General features: G+C 39.9%; 1 protein-coding gene across 3 annotated transcripts; it reads right to left on the bottom strand.

Moving 5' to 3' along the window:
* On the bottom strand, nt 1-4,259 carry LOC147488223 (pentatricopeptide repeat-containing protein At2g37320-like). Of its 3 annotated transcripts, none has more exons than XM_086574954.1 (4): nt 2,687-4,259; nt 2,190-2,310; nt 1,494-1,619; nt 1-1,365 (listed from the first exon to the last, which is right to left on the bottom strand). In XM_086574954.1, the coding sequence occupies exon 1, from the start codon at nt 4,177-4,179 to the stop codon at nt 2,722-2,724; it is 1,458 nt and encodes a 485-aa protein (XP_086431080.1). In that variant the 5' UTR covers nt 4,180-4,259; the 3' UTR covers nt 1-1,365; nt 1,494-1,619; nt 2,190-2,310; nt 2,687-2,721. The 3 variants fall into 3 exon arrangements, with proteins under 3 accessions (XP_086431080.1, XP_086431081.1, XP_086431079.1); XM_086574955.1 differs by having other exon boundaries at nt 2,687-2,694; XM_086574953.1 differs by lacking the exon at nt 2,190-2,310.
* Nucleotides 4,260-16,498: the final 12,239 nt, after the last annotated feature.

The following is a 16,498-nucleotide window of genomic DNA, read 5'->3' as shown; positions in this document are numbered from 1 at the left end:
TTTTACTCTTAACATTGGATATATGCAGATTAATAAACAATTACACACAAACGTTGAATCTAATGCAACTCTGGCTCCATTGCGATCAGTGACAACCACAACAAACATACATGAGGTTCTTCTCTTAATAAAAGTTGCATCCACATTAGTGATGTGCCACATATTTCCTTGCACGGTTGAAATGCGCACAGAAGTGTAAATGACTTGAGACCCTCGGTATATTATCAAAAGAGATATGGCAACTTTGAAGTCGGGCTTTGCACAAGTAAAGATTGGTTACTTGCTCATGAAGTAGACCAATGGCAGGCGGGCTTTGCACAAGTAAAGATTGGTTACTTGCTCATGAAGTAGACCAATGGCAGGAACCGCAGGATTACATCCTCTTTCTTTCCGAGGATTGACTCCGAAGAGTTCACAGGTCACTTCGACAAAATAAGAGGTGCCAACCATTCACAGATCAAGGTGAAGCTTCTTGCCCGTTTCTGAGAGCCATGTATTCATTCGCTTTTTCGTACTTCCTATCCCTGTTCTTTAAATTTAACATAAAACTTTAGCTTTTAAGCTAAAATTAGAGTGTACATTGTCAAATGAGATCAATCATTTGTACAATTGGTTTACTTTACAATGAGTTCTCACTTTTTGGTTTCATGTTACTCAATATGTTGCTTGTGACTCAAGTACTTAAAAAACAAAACACCATTTCCAGGAGTAACATGGGCTATGATTTTTCAGCACCGAAAAGCAGTTCCACCTCGAGCAAAACTTGGTTCGGGTCCCATTTCTGAACAATTCACATGTTAATTGAGCTCTTTTTCTGCAAGGCATTCTGTCTCTGTATAGGCGGACCACAAGACCTGCAGATAAGTAAAGGAAAGCAATACCCAAATCATGATCAAGCTTGCGTTCTAATGAGGAGAGCACCACATTTTTACACAATCAAACCCGTTCTTCCACCTGTGAAGGGTAACAAATCTAACATTCATCCAAAATGAGGAACACTTTTAGTAAGAATGTAATATTCAGGGCCAACCATGTTGGTTTAAGCATCACAACTTTCATATCTGAACCATCAAAGAAAACCAGGAAGAACAAAAGCGTAACAAACAATAAAATAATAATAATAATAATAATAAGTCATAGTTCTAACTTCTAACCCATGACTTCATCAGCAGAACTTCCATTACCAAATTGTCCAAAAAACAAAACATCCTCTTCGTGTACTTTTGGCATATAAGCAAAATTTCATGTGTTGTCTATTAATCATGTAACCTTCATTCTAGATCCCAATCCAACTACACCCAGGATAAGTCTTTAGTCCTCTATCCTTCATTAGCTTCCTCACTCTTGCTACCCACTCCCAGCGACCTGCACAGGCATACAAATTCACTAGCTGCACATGGGTCACAGCATAACCTGGAACCTATAATAATCGGTTCTCTGATATGAAACCATGAAGCCTGCAAGATGACAGTAGTGAACCCCAAATTAAATACCTGCATTTGGACAAACGGGCATCCCATTAATGAGCTCTTTAGCTTCTTTCACCAACCCAGCTCGGCTTATCAGATCAACAATACATGGGTTGTGATCTAACTCTGGCTCCACTCCATATTGAGTTTCTGAAGATAATTGGAAATTCATTCACATGTTGGGACAACACAATTGCATCATGGATACAAAATATTATGATAGCATGTCAAAGTAACCATTTATTCCTATTCTATTTTATTATTGTTTTTCGGCTAACCAATTGAACCTAAAACAAAATGAACCATATAGAAGGAAAATAAATATATGAATCTATGCGTAAGTAAACATTTGTAGTAGGATGAATGCATACTAATATAACACTCAATATAAACATTAGTAAAACTAAAAACCTCTTAAATTGTAGAATCAACCTTGCTAATCTATAATGTTCCAAGGAATAGATTATATGAAAAGTATACTTCTAACAATTACAAACAATCTGAAGTAGTGCCCTGCAACTAGCATCCCAGACACTTTGTAGGTAATCAAACTTGTAAATTGCATGTCTAGGTATCTATTTTGTTTGCCTCCTAATTTCCCTGGATCAATGATGGTTATGATAATTATGCACACACGCCAAAAACAAGTTTGAGTACTGCACACAACAATTAATTAAAATATCAACCAAGAAGAAAACAAGCAGAGATTAAGAGACAAACCCGTGAGCTTAGTGCTATTAGGATTCTTCTTTACTAAATAACTCTCCCTCTGTGAAAAACCCCAAACCCTTTGCCCTCTTATTGGGAGAGTCCTCATGAATCTCCTCGTTTGAGAAACCTCCTTCAGATCCCGACACATGTAAAGACAAGATTTGCAAGAACATCAAAATTCTTTGAATGAAATTGGAAAAAACTCTTTGCAAGCTTTCTAATCCCAACAGAAGCAAATACAAGACCGGCGCTTTCGCCCTTACAAAAGATATTATACAAGGCTATGAACTCAACTTCATGGTGGAACCACGTAAAGGAACTATAAAGAATGACACAACCCGTGTAAGACAGGGTTCAAGCTCAATGCGTCAAATCAAAATCTGAATTATGAACAGAACCGGGAAGAACATATGGTATAAAACATTAAAACAGCCTCAGTTTTGGTTCTAGCCTATGAATTTATCGGCAAACTTTATGTCTGCATTGTACAAAAACAATAAACATACCATCATTAAGCCAGCATGATTTGCAACGTATATTATTATTGGTCTAAACCTTCTTCATGTACTTCCGGCACATGACCAAAACGTCTCATGTTGTCTATTAAACTATCAACCACTGCCAGGATTTCGTCCACTCTAGCATTTGACCTGTCTTCCGCTCTAAACTTGTAAACTTCATTCTTGATCTCAATCCAACTACACCCAGGATAAGTCTTTAGACCCCTATCCTTCATAAGCTTCCTAACTCTTGCTACCTGCTCCCAGCGACCTGCATTGGCATACAAATTCACTAGCTGCACATGGGTTGCAGCGCAACTTGGAACCAATAATAGCCTATTCTCTGCAGCCTCAATTCCAATAAGAACTTCCCCATGAAGCCTGCAAGATGAAAGTAGTGAACCCCAAATAACTGCATTCGGACAAATGGGCATCTTGTTAATGAACTCGTTAGCTTCTTTCACCATCCCAGCTCGGCCTAGCAGATCAACAATACATGAGTAGTGATCTAAATCTGGCTCCACTCCATACTGAACCATTGAATTGAAACAGATACGACCATATTCTACAAGACCAGCATGACGACATGACGAGAGCACACCAAGAAAAGTAATGGCATCAGGATTAATTTTCAGTTCCTTCATTTCATTATGCAATTCTATAGCTTCCTCAGCAAGACCATATTGAGCATATCCAGCAATCATTGAATTCCATGATACCAAATCCCTTTTTCGCATACATTCAAAAATACAAAAAGCTTCATCCACGTTTCCACATTTAGAATACATAGAAATAAGTGCATTACCAATATGGATATAAGATTCAAAACCCATCTGAATTGTTTGACAATGAGCACTCCTCCCTTGGCCTAAAGAGCCACTTCCCGTACAAACACTAAGTAAACTAGTAAAAGTAAAATCATTAGGTTTTGACGCCGAACATCTCATTCTATAGTAAAGCATCAAACACATATCAACATCCCAATTCTGCGCAAAACCCGCAATTATAGCAGTCCAAGACACCACATTCTTCACAGGAATTTCTTCAAAAACCCGATAAGCCTCATTCAAATGACCACATTTTCCATAAAAAGTAGTCAAAGAACTCCCAACATACACATACACATAAAACCCACTCTTCATTGCTAAACAATGAAGCTGCACTCCCTTTTCTAAACATCGTATCGAACTCAACGCACACGAAAGGGTACTCGCGTCAGCACTCATTCCTTGTCTATGCATTTGAATAAACAAAGTACCCCAACAAACATTATTTCTCTCATACATTTTATCAGACAGACAAGGTGTTGTATCTAAGTGTGTTGGTTGTTGTAATTCTTGCATGCATGACTCTATGAGCCGTAGATGGTTTTGAGGTTGTTGGGTACATTTGTTGTTGGGTGTTATGAAATCTAGTACTCTTAGTGCTTTTACGTTTTGGGTTTTTGATTTTGAGGTGTAGTAAAGTTTGGAGGAAGAAGGAAAACGAATGGGACTCATTACTGAACAACCAATCCATGAGTTTTGGTTACTTCAAATTTTTTACACTATACTTCATTTTCAAGAAAATTGGTGCCGTCTAACACGTTTACGTTGCATGGATTTCAAATTTGAGGTGTACAAATACTTGGGCTGGGCCAAGCCCATCTGAACTGGGCATCATATGTAGTGAGATCCGATCCAATAAGTGTGAAACTTTGTTTTGCTTTAAAAAGGATGTCAACCAAGTAATAGTAGTCTACGTCCGATAACGATCTATGAAATTGAATCTTCATGTGCCATTTAAGGCCTTTGACAATGTTTGATTGCTTTGGGATTACAGACAAGTAGGCGAACTTTATTTTTCGTATATGGTGACGCTGTATTCAGTATTCACAATCTTAAGTGCTGGACACTTTTGTACTCAAAGGCAGCAGCCGTGAGGCCATGACCAATGTTATTTTCACTAGTCATTAATAGTTGATGGTTGTTTTTGGATAGAGATTGCAAAAAAAGACCCATGAATTTCTCTTTTATGAAGAAAGAAGATAACCGTTTCCAAATTCCCAAACCACATTCTGTAATATGCATGTCAAAGACTAGCTTGTGCTTCCCTAAAAGAAAGTGCCAAGTAAACTTTGTTACTGAATTCGCAACAGAGACGCCCTTTTGACAAAAGCAAACCCATGGGCCATGACACGCGCTTAGGTGCCTCAGCCCTCAAGTACCTGACTCTTTTAGTCGTTTTAGACCCTTTTTAGGTCCATAGTTTGTCAATGTTTTGTACACCCTGTAATGGACCCCCACCATTAAGTAAGACAAGACTCGCTGATCTTGATTTTCATCCCCAAGAACCCAACCGGTTGGGTTTAAGAATTAAGTGTTCTTGTTCGTTTTATGCTTGCTGCCCACATCAGGAACTGGTCCTAAAACCTAGTCCAGGGATATGAAAAGTACTAATCCTTTGTCTATGATTCAAGTTCGGCAAACAGACTACCAATGGCACGTGACAGAAGGTGACATTCTAGTTGGTAAAGGTGCCGGACTCTTGTAGAGCACATGCTGCAAAGGGAATTCAAATTTGTATCACAACTCACAAGTCAAGGGTATTACTCATATAATTTAAATGACATATTTAACCAGTACAATGTAGCCTTTGTAGGCCTATATAGACTTTTGTAATGTTACAGATCAGATGATCGTCTATTTTTATTTATTTATTTATATACTTATTATCATTATTGTTTTCACTTTGCAACAATATGTAGGAAGATTGTAATGATCGAGTAATGACGCGAGGGCAGACTTAGATTGCAGAGCTGCTCTAGACTCTAGAGGGGATACATAGGAATCTAAGTGTGTTAGTAGATTTTTCTGTTAGAACCACTTCCTGACTTCCTGTAATGCTTGGTCTATGAATCTGGCAAAGCGGGCCAGATCTTATGGTCCAGAAAACTAATATTTGTGTTGCCCCGAGACTATTTACATGTTTTAATAACAGTTTTCTAGTTTTATCCTCCCCCAAGAATTTAGGCCAATTAGTTTTACCCTCCCCTAGTTCTTTCATCTAGAAGTTTACTCCTCAAGATCACACCACATCCAAGTCAACTATTATCTTTTTTGTCAATGTATGTAAAAAAAAACTTTATTGCCCTTTGCCTTTTTAATTGTTTTCTAAATTTCCCCCCTCCAAGACCACAATACATCCAAATCAACTGAGTTTGACCGTGATGTTTTTTGTCAAGACAAATGAAAAGACTCTAATGCTCTTTTCTAGGTATAATTACATAAATACCTTGTGACTTTGGCAAAGACAAAATTCAAATTCAAATCATCTAGGACACATGTCATGATCTTGTAAACTCTATCCGACGGCTACTACCAATCCTTATCAAATGACATCCACACTCTTAACATTATGAAATTACATAATTACCCTCACGGTTGTTAAAAGCTATATGTATGCTAGGAGAAAACCAACTGTAAAAGGGCAATGAAGTTTTTTTATGTGGTAGTGGTGTATGGCTTGGAGAAAATAATGTTACAGTGATAGTAGTGGTGTAATTTCATAATGTTAAGAGTGTGGATGTCATTTGATAAAGATTGGTGGTAGGGTCGGATAGAGTTCACAAGATTATGACACGTGTCCTAGATAATTTGAATTTGAATTTTGCCTTTGCCAAAGTCACAAAGTATTTATGTAATTATACCTAGAAAAGGACATTAGAGTCTTTTCATTTGTCTTGACAAAAAATATCAGGGTTAAACTCAGTTGATTTGGATGTATTGTGGTCTTGGGAGGAGGGGGGTAAACCTCTAGATGAAATAACTTGAGGGGGGGGGGGGGTCAAACTAATTGGCCTAAGTTCTGAGAGGTAAACCTCTGGATGAAAGAATTGTGGAGGAGTAAAGCTAATTGGCTTAAATTCTAAGAGAATAAAGCTAGAAAACTATTAAAAGAGTAAAGGGCAATGAAGTCTTTTTACATGTATTGACAAAAAAGATAATAGTCAAGCATGATTGACTTTGATTTGGTGTGGTCTTGGGAAGTAAACCTCTAGATGAAAGAACTGGGAGGGAGATAAAGCTAATTGGCCTAACTTCTAAAGATAACGCTAGAAAACTGTTTAATAAAATGTTTGAAGGTTTTGTCAAAAAAAAAAAAAAATCACGTTCTCTCTCCTTGACCCTCGCAGCACTACTTGTGCTGCACCACCACCCACCGTCCACCACCCTCTCCCCGACCCTGTCAGCACCTACACCACCCACTATCCACCACCCATCTCCACCACCATCCAGCACTGCAGCCACCACCACCGTTGGTCTTGCAAAACAAATCTACACACAAACAGAGCAACACCACTCGTGCTGCATCCCCACCATTCACCACCACCGCCACCACCCACCGCCATCACCATCGTCATCATACCGAAAACCCAACCTCGCAGCAACAGCACCACCACCATTCTCAGACCTTCCACCCTCAGATCCCCACCATTCTCAGACTCTGCAACCACCGTTTTCCACCGCACCACCAGTTCAAACCGCCACCCAATCCCACCCCTTCCATCACCATCCAAGCACCGCACCATCATCATCACCATACCAACATTCTGACCACGCAGCAACAGCGCCACCACCATTTTCAGACCTTGCACCCACCGAATTACACCTTTCTCAGACTTTGCAACCACCGATTTCCACCACACCACCAGTTCAAGCAGCCACCCAATCCCACCCCTTCCATCACCATCCAACCACCCACCCAGCTTCCAAACAAAAATGAAAACACAACCCCACAATTCTCACCAGCAACTTAAAAAATTAAAATAAATTAATTTAATTTAAAATAAATTAAATTAAATTAAATTGTTGGTTGGTTAATTGATTAGCTATTGGTTGGTTGTTGGTTTTGATGGCGGTGGGTTTGCTTCGATGCTAGGTTTGTTGGTTGGTTTTGTTGGTGTTGGGTTTGCTTCGATGCTATGTTTGTTGGTTGGGTTTGATTTATGGTAGTGCTCTTGGTTGTTATGGTTTCTTATTGGTGTCGTCTGTTTTTGGGTTCGTTCGAGTATAGGGTATAGTCATCATGCTCTCTCAGAAGAAGCATGTGCATTGTCCTTTTTGTGAGTTTGACCAGTGCAAAGATGGGGCCAATGGTGGTGGCGGCTTTGCGGTCTCGTATATCGAAACTCACATTAAGAAGCAGCACTTGGGTGGTCAGGGAGATATAGATAGCCTGCGAGATAAGATTAAGAAGGACATAAGTTTATATTTATCCCTTCTTAACTTTTTGAAAACGGTGAACAAATGGATGTGTGGCCACTGTCTCAGCATGCATGCATTAACCATACCATGTCGTCATTCAGGAGGCATCACAAAACCACCGGAAATGACTGATAATGGAGAGTTGGGATGCCTTATTGTCGGTATACCAGAACCACCGCCTATCCCTATGACTATGCAATCTGCACTCTCATCACAAGGAGACGCTAGTGCTATCCTGAGGCCTCTGGGGGTTGTTCCCTCTCTTGATGAGACGTTACTTGATAGGGCATTTCAGATACCGCTTTCGACCGCGTGAAAAGTATACCACGCGTGCATGTCGGTTGGCATTTTCTCGGTGCATTGAAGTCCGCTCTGCGGGATATTACGGTGATCCTAGTTCGGTTTTGTCATGGGTTCGTCTTCTCCTTCTCCGTCTTTGCACTCTCTACGGGTTTTTCAACCACGTAATCGTCGGGGCGTCGATCCGGGTACTAGGAAAAACCTTCAGCAGAAATAGATACTCCATGCATTGACGATATGGAACGAGCCTGGAGGACTATTTCGCCTCTTAGAGTCTGCAGTAGAGCCTCCTTCAATCCAGCCACCCCATGATCCGTTTCTACTCGAATCGCGCGCCCGATGCTTCTGAAGGTTGCTGATGGACATTTTACGGCCGGCGGTAAAAGTGTTGTCATCATCGGGGTCGCCCTAACTTCGGCGGAGACTATCCAAGCATTAGAGGAGAAACACCCGGTCGACAACCACCGTGAGACCAACTATTCCCTTTCTTTGAGCCTCCTTTATTTGTAGAGAGATACCCTTTTGTCATGCATTAGGTCATTTCCGAAAGGCACTTCTTGTGGTCGTGATGGTCTTCGAGCTCGGCATTTGTTGGATGCTATGAGTGGTCTTTGCAGCAGCCTATATCGTCGATTTGCTAGATGCATTGACCCCTGTGGTGAATCTTTGGTTCTGGGGGGCGATGTCCACGTACCGTTAAGCGGAATTCATAGCGAGTGCTCCGCTTTACTCCACTTCTTAAGCCGGGATAACGATTTAGATCTATAGCCGTGGGCATGGTCCGGTGTCGTCCCCGTCTCCAAGATTGCAATGAGAGGTGTTTCCAGAGATGTGGTTGAGTACTTACAGGATTTCCAGTATGGGGTGGGTGTTTCTGGTGGAGCAGAGGCGATTTTACATGCTGTCAACCGTATGGTGTATGCTAACAAATGACAATAGCTCTCTTTCTATCTTCTTTGGTAGATTTTCGAATGCTTTTAACATGGTTGATCGAACCATCATGTTGAAAAAAGAGGTTCGTGATATCGATGCCCGACTATTGCCCTTCGGTCGAAAGTACTTGTATTGTCAGCCTGCGAGGTTATATGTGGGGGATGGCTATATATGGTATGTTACTGGGGTCCAGCAAGGCGACCCTCTGGGTCCCCTTCTATTTGCACTGGTGTTGCATCCTCTTATTCTACGGATCCAGTCCAGTTGTCAGTTATTGCTTCTGGTAGTGGTACCTAGATGATGGGACTCTGGTCGGGGATACAGAACAGGTGGCGACAGCTTTGGGTATGATTCAGGAAGAAGGACCTTCTTATGGGTTGGTTCTTAATGTGGCTAAAACTGAGATATTTTGGCCATCACTAGATCCACGCCGCTCTACTCCCCGGTCTCTTTCCTTAAGATTTGTCCCATCCTCGCCAGGGGGTCGTTGCTTGGAGGTGCGATTAGCGATGCATCTTTTGTCATGGGTCTTGCTTTCGTGACGCGTATTGACAAGGCTATGACTCTGATGGACCGTTTGGCCGTATTAGAAGATCCACAGTGTGAGTTAGCGCTCTTACGAGCTTGTGTTGGGCTCTCTAAGTTGGTCTTCGCGATTCGTACTTGTCCACCATCCTTTTTCAGAGAGGCAGCTCAGATTTTTGATCGGCATCTCCGTAGTGTTCTCCGGTATTGTGGTTTCGATGGTCCCGGCCCGGTGATTTTACTGATGGCGTTTATCGACACTCCCATTACGTCTTGGTGGTTTAGGTATTTATTGTGCCACTGATGTCTCTACATTTGCTTTTGTGGCCTCCCGCTGTCAGACTTCTGAGCTTCAAAACCACATTCTTAGGAGTTGTGGCCCAGTACCTTTGGATGAGATTCTTGATGTTGCTAGCAGTGCATTGAGTCATTTGTCTACCCGATTTTGACCTCGGTTATGCCCGTGAGTGCTACCGTCCCCTCAAAACCACAAAAAGTTTTGGCGGAAGCGTTCTATGGTAAGATTGTTGCTGGTCTTGAGAGGGAGTTTGTGTTATCTGCTCGTCAGAAAGCAGTCATTGGATGCTTACAGTCAGAACATGCAAAGGATTTCCTACTTGCTATTCCGATGGAGGGACTTGGGCGATATGTGTCACGGGTAGAGTATCGTTCTATTCTCATGCGACCTCTCATGATTCCTTTGTACTCGATGGTGGTCTATGCCCCGTTTGCAAAAAGAGCGGACTAGATGCTTTTGGGGACCATCAAAGACACATTGTAGATATTTCTCGGTTTTCAAATACCGACATGATCATGTCGGAGATATTTTATGTGATGCATTTTGGAGGGGTGGTAGTGCAATTGAAGAAGGAGGCTCCCGTGAATTTTCTCACCGATCCGAATGAGGGAGATCGACACTTCGGCTGCTGGATGTATTGATCTACAATTGGTCCGAGGGGAGGCATCGTGTGTTGATGTAACTGGAGCCTCTCCATTGGTAGGGGCTTGAGAATGGAGTCTTTGAGGTGGGAGAAGCGACTAATAGAAGCGTGGTAGGAAAATTGAGAAACACGAGGAGGCTTGTAGAGCTAACCAAAGATTGTTTCATTCCTTTCGGTTTGACACTTTTGGTTTTAAGACAACAATCTGTTGAGCTCCTTAAGAGATTGCAAAAGTTATGGACTATAACGTAATGATGCCAGTTGGTTCTAACGAGTTTGTTTTAGGAGGATAGGATTTGTCATTCGAGAAAGGACTTTGCGGCGCAGCTTGTTGCACGCTTGTCCTAATTATTTGTAAAACTCGTTATCATTATTAATAAAATTTCCACTTAAAAAAAAAAAAAAAAAGTAATGACGAGGGCAACCAATGTTCCAAGTTATCTTTGTTCAATGTTGGTAAAGTTGTGAGAATTTTCTATCATGGAATCATGGATCGATCATGTAGAACAAGGAACAATTGTTAATTCAACGCTTCAAGTTCATCTGAGCATAGCATGCAGACTTCAAAATTCAAAGTACTACTCTAATAAATTGAAATTCTACTCTAAAATTCCAAATATCAAATGATGAGTTATTTTATTTGTAGCTTGCACATTTAGCAGACTATAATCACTATATATGTCTGTTAGGTAACTAACATTACATTGTTACGTAACGCCGTACCAGGGTGCAGTGGACAGTGGAGTACACATTTTCTTCCTGATAAGTTGGGGATTTCTGTCTTTTATTTCTGAAATCTTAACAGAATGAATAACGACAATACTGTGAGTTGTGACTTGAAGAAGAAACAATGAGAGTAAAAGTGGGCAGAGAAGGTAATATATGGAAGGATGGAAGGTAGGATGTTTTACAGAAACCAGAACTGGAAAAGCAACAAAAGGTCCCAACGCCACATGCTTTCTCACCACCTCTCTTTTTCACGTGGGCTCGCCTCTGGCACACCCCGATGGTGCTCATCATTCAAAACACTTCACTTACTTGTCCTCACAAGTGAGTATTTTCACAGTGATGCCACTGCACATAAGCACACTTCATTGTCATGTACTGTATAATTAACCTAAAAAAATAGCCATTTATTTGAAGAGTCAAAATCATCCAGCTGTGAGAGCGTAATTTGGGAATGCCACTGCTTCAATTCTTCATTGAAGAAAACCACATGATTTTCATAATGATCACCTGTCTCCAAGTCACTAAACCATTTGAATGAGTCCATATATAGCTGTTCCTATCTGAAGACTAGGCTTAAAAGATAGATGATTAAATGAATGAATGGATGGGGTATCTTCTATGATAAATATGTTTTTTTTTCCGCAGATGCTATGATGAAAGCTATGATAAATATGTGAACTAATAGCATTTCTAAGTGGTGGTAGCATATTTTTCAAATTTGAAGAATTTTTTTAAGAAACTGGTTGCAAATTTCGACTGCAAATTTAATTGTAGGGGGGGACACACGACATTAAGTAATCGGCGATTAATCTTAGTCTACTACCAAGACGTCAATCTTGATACTAATGTCGCTCTATACTTATACGACGATCGGATTTTTTGTCATTTCACAATTTTTTTTTCAACGTAAGTTTCTCTAGTTCTAGCAAAAAAATGAATTCCGACGATGAATACGTCTATAATAACCAAACACGATGGAGTGGTGACGGTGAGAAATAAGCAAACATTGGTAATAGTGCATACGTTTGGAACAATCCCATTTGTGATCTAGATGATGAACCAAACACTTCTGGAGCTGGAAATCAGAGAGCTGAAACTGACGATCCATTGTTGCTTCTGTATCAGCAAGTCGATTTTGAATTTCCTGCTGAGGCTATTGATTTCAGCTATCTTAGACCGGTGTCTATGAGGTTTCATGATAAACATGTCTCAAGAGTTGTTCTTGAACAACATGTATGTATATTCATATATTATAGTAGTAGTAATAGTTAATTTTAGTAGTTAAATCCGTACATTTTTATTTTTATTTTTTTTAATTTTAGTTTCATTTTGTGTACATCAGAGATGTGTTATGTATTGGGTTCGATGCACTCCACGTGCGCTTAAGACGTGGTGGGATGATATTAAAAAAGTCGGTACACTTGACCATGTTAGAGATGTAATTCTAGCGACTTCCTTTGGTCATCTAGTTGACATACCTTACAATAAGACTGATATTCAGGGAGTTATCAATGGTTTAGTTGAGAGATGGTGGGATAATATACATACTTTTCACTTCCCTCAGGGAGAGTTGGGCTTCACTCCACTAGATTTTTATATGATATCTGGTTTGAGAATAGGATTAGGTCAGCCGTTGAGATGTAGCACTGAATTCCAGAGTTGTGCCCAAATAATGATTTTCTTCCCTTGTCTGACCGAGGAGTCATATGACAGTGGCTGGTGTTAGGATTTCTAGTATCAAGGCTGCATATATTACACCGTTGACTAATGATGATGGGTTGCAATTTTTAATAAATTATTTGTCACTTAATTCTGATGATGGTCAAGCACATGTTGATGAGTATGTAAGAACTTTTTGTATGTATTTGATGGGTGTCTTGTTTCTTCCTTCTGGCCATTCCACGATTAATTTGGGGTATCTAGCCAACTTTGAGCACTTGCATGAGTTGGGCGATATTGATTTTGGTGGAGCCATATACTGTAATTTGTTGCGTTGTTTAGATAGGGCTTCTCGATAAACTGGTGTTGTTAGTAGTCCCCAGATGGGAGGGTTTGTCATTCTCTTAGAAGTATGGTTTTATGAGTATTTCCTTGCTGCAAATCCTATCCTCATAGAGTACACCAATGAGAGGCCTAGGCTCAGGGCTTGGCACGGACCTCGTCGAGCTCGTCTTACCAGTGAGATCAGTCATAACATAACTTTTGTCTGAACCCAAATCGAGCTTAGCACACAGGCTTCTATTGTTTGGAGGCCTTGGTGGACATCTGTGCACCTCGGTGCGAATGATTGTAGATACGCATTGTTCATTTCTCATAGGAGGATGGTATTCACTTGTGGGAGTGATATGGAGTGGTATTTAGGGGATAGATGTTACAGACAGCTCACACCATGCTTTGGTATCCCCCCTGATCCGCCTACCCATGTATCAGAGGCGAAGGACATGACCTTACAGCAAGTCCTCGAGAGAAACATGCAATGGAGTTGGCTAGTAGCTTCTGACCTAGTTACATTGCAGACTTATGAGCAGTATTACCGTTATTGGTTTAGGATATCTATTGGTCATTTGCTCCCAGTTGTGGGTCGTAAAGGCAACATTCATACAGTTAACAGAATGGGTGTCAGACGTGAATTTTAGATTGGCCAGCCATTATAGCCGACGTTTCAGCATGGACCTGTACACACATTTGTTCCAACGCCAGATCCCCCTCAGTCAGAGTGGCTTTAGGTTTTCAGTTTGAGTGATCCGAGTGGCCAGACGATTTACCATCCCATTTCTTCTATTGATGACACTCGCGCCGTACAGTTAGAGCCTGACCTTGGACATCTACCTCTGGTAATTATTTTTATTGGTTTTGGTTTATTATTTTTGTTTATTATGAAAATGTCATAAATTATTAATGAATAATTATTTCAGGATGAGCTACGCATGAGATATGACATATGCCTTCGTGTAAATGATAGGTTGCACTCCTTGGTATTCGCCTACAGTGTTGAGAGAGAGAGACTTCTTTTCCAGGCTCATGTGGATTATGACGATTTGCAATGCCAGGTTTATGAGTTACAGGCTCAGATTCAGTGCACAAGGGTGAATTCATCACATGGACAGACGGAGAGTTCAGCAGAAGGACAGTCGATGAGGAGTTCATGGCAGAGAAGGCGTATGTAGGAAGTAAAGACTTGATGATTTATAATATTAAGTTTGTTATATGACAATTATTATTATTATGTTGTGTGATTTAGAATTGTTCATTTGATCATTTTGATAAGTTTTAATTTACTTTCTTTGATCAATTTGATTTAGCAAATAAATTACAATTTTTATTAATAGGACGACAACTAATACATGATTGCAAAAACATAAAATAAAAATAAATAAATAAAAGATAACTATTATATATCACCCTTATTACATACTACTAGAGCCAGTCATCATTTTCTTCATCATTGGTTCCTTCACCGTCGGAAGCTTCATTTGTAGTACTTGATCCAGATTTTTTTATTTTTTTTTTTTTTTCATATTTAGCTACAATTGCTTCTTGTTTTAGCTCTAAAATTATTCGCGCACGAGGATTGAGTTTGTCGAGTGATATTGCCAACAACCTAGTCTCATTTTCCTCCTCTCTAACACGGAGTTTTTCTTGCTTCAAAAATAACTTTTTTATGTCTTCTCTTGCTTTAATTTCATCATAGTTTGAAATTGCCCATTTAGAATTTCTTCTCTATTTCTTCGACTTTCTTTAAAAGCTTCAAGAAATTCATCCATATTTTTAGCAGTGGATGCAATATTACCCTCGACAGTAGAAACAATTTTTTTGTTCTTCTCAATTTCTTTGCTCTGCTTCCTACCGACCGACCTCTCCAAAAAACCTTCGGTATTGCTAGGATTGTATTCCGAGTACAGTGAAGGTGAAGGGTTAGAGTGAGGCGTTTAAGAGTTTAGGGGTTGAGGGTGAAGAATTGAAGCCTTCAAGATCTCCGGATCTTGCTTTCTTCTTTGGTCTTGGAGCAAGCGTTTCATTGCGTAACTGAGTTATTTGCCACCTTGGCGTATTTTTGACTAGATTATAATAATCTTGCCATACCCATGGTTTCCCAGTAGTAGCCGTATAAGTTGCTGCCGCGTCTGTAAGCTACGTTTATTAAAAAAAAAAATCAAAAAATCAAAATCAATGTCTTCACGTAGTATATAAACGAAGTATAAATTAAACAAAATATAAACGAATCTTATAATGTCTTCACGTCCCCACCCGCTTGGAGGTTGTTATTCAAGCTTTCTTAGTATAACATGATATTTGTTGAAGAACGGTGAAAGAATCGCCCAACATTGTGAGACTCCCTTCCACTTACGGTTGCGGTCAAAACCTTGAATTTCATTCATCCTACCCATATTCGTTCCCAATACACTTGTCCCGATTGATCATTCCCTACTATATGATTTTCTCCAATCTCAATCCATGCTCTAGTAAGAACAATATTTTCTTCATTTGTTCAACTTAGACCCCTGCCTTGTTTTGGTTATGACATTGTAATTGTTTGTTGTGTGTGAAATAATTTAGTTGTTTGATAAGAATGAAGAAGGAGATGAGTGTATGTAAAATGAAGGAGATGAGTGTAGATACATGAATGTAAAATTTCGGCCATTTTTTGTCCGTTGGAGCACGCGACATTGGCAATGCTGCACGCCAGTAGTAGTGGAGCGCAGTGCTGGTCAAAGTCAAAAAAAAAAAATTGGGGCGACATTTGCAATGGCGCGCGCCATTACCAATATCGCGCCTCATCCGTATCCAAATTGCCAAATTTGCGAACAAGAATGCGAATAAGCAGGTAATGCGACCGGATTTGAGGCTACCTAGAGATGGAATTCCGATAAATTTCAAACTTTTCCTTCAAATATGAAAACAAATACAGGTTATACTACCACCTAGAGATGCTCTAATGTGAAGTCTCAAGAGTGATTTATTTCATATCCATAATATCAGCAATTCTTTTCCTTTTCTTTTTCTTTTCTAGATCATTTATATTTATAGCTTGAATTACAAAAAAGACAAAAACATTTTATTTCGTTAGTTAATCCATATTGCTGTTTCAATTAGTAGGACTGAGATCGAGTTAGTCCATATTCTTATTTCTTTAAAACAAGACT

The sequence above is a fragment of the Coptis chinensis genome, chromosome 7 (genome assembly GCF_015680905.1).
Source record: "Coptis chinensis isolate HL-2020 chromosome 7, ASM1568090v1, whole genome shotgun sequence".
NCBI classification, from domain to species: Eukaryota; Viridiplantae; Streptophyta; class Magnoliopsida; order Ranunculales; family Ranunculaceae; genus Coptis; species Coptis chinensis.
This window is presented reverse-complemented; position numbering and strand designations above follow the sequence as displayed.

Excerpts from the sequence above, each read along its gene's own strand:
- LOC147488223 (XM_086574954.1), bottom strand. The coding sequence starts at position 4,179 with ATGAGTCCCATTCGTTTTCCTTCTTCCTCCAAACTTTACTACACCTCA.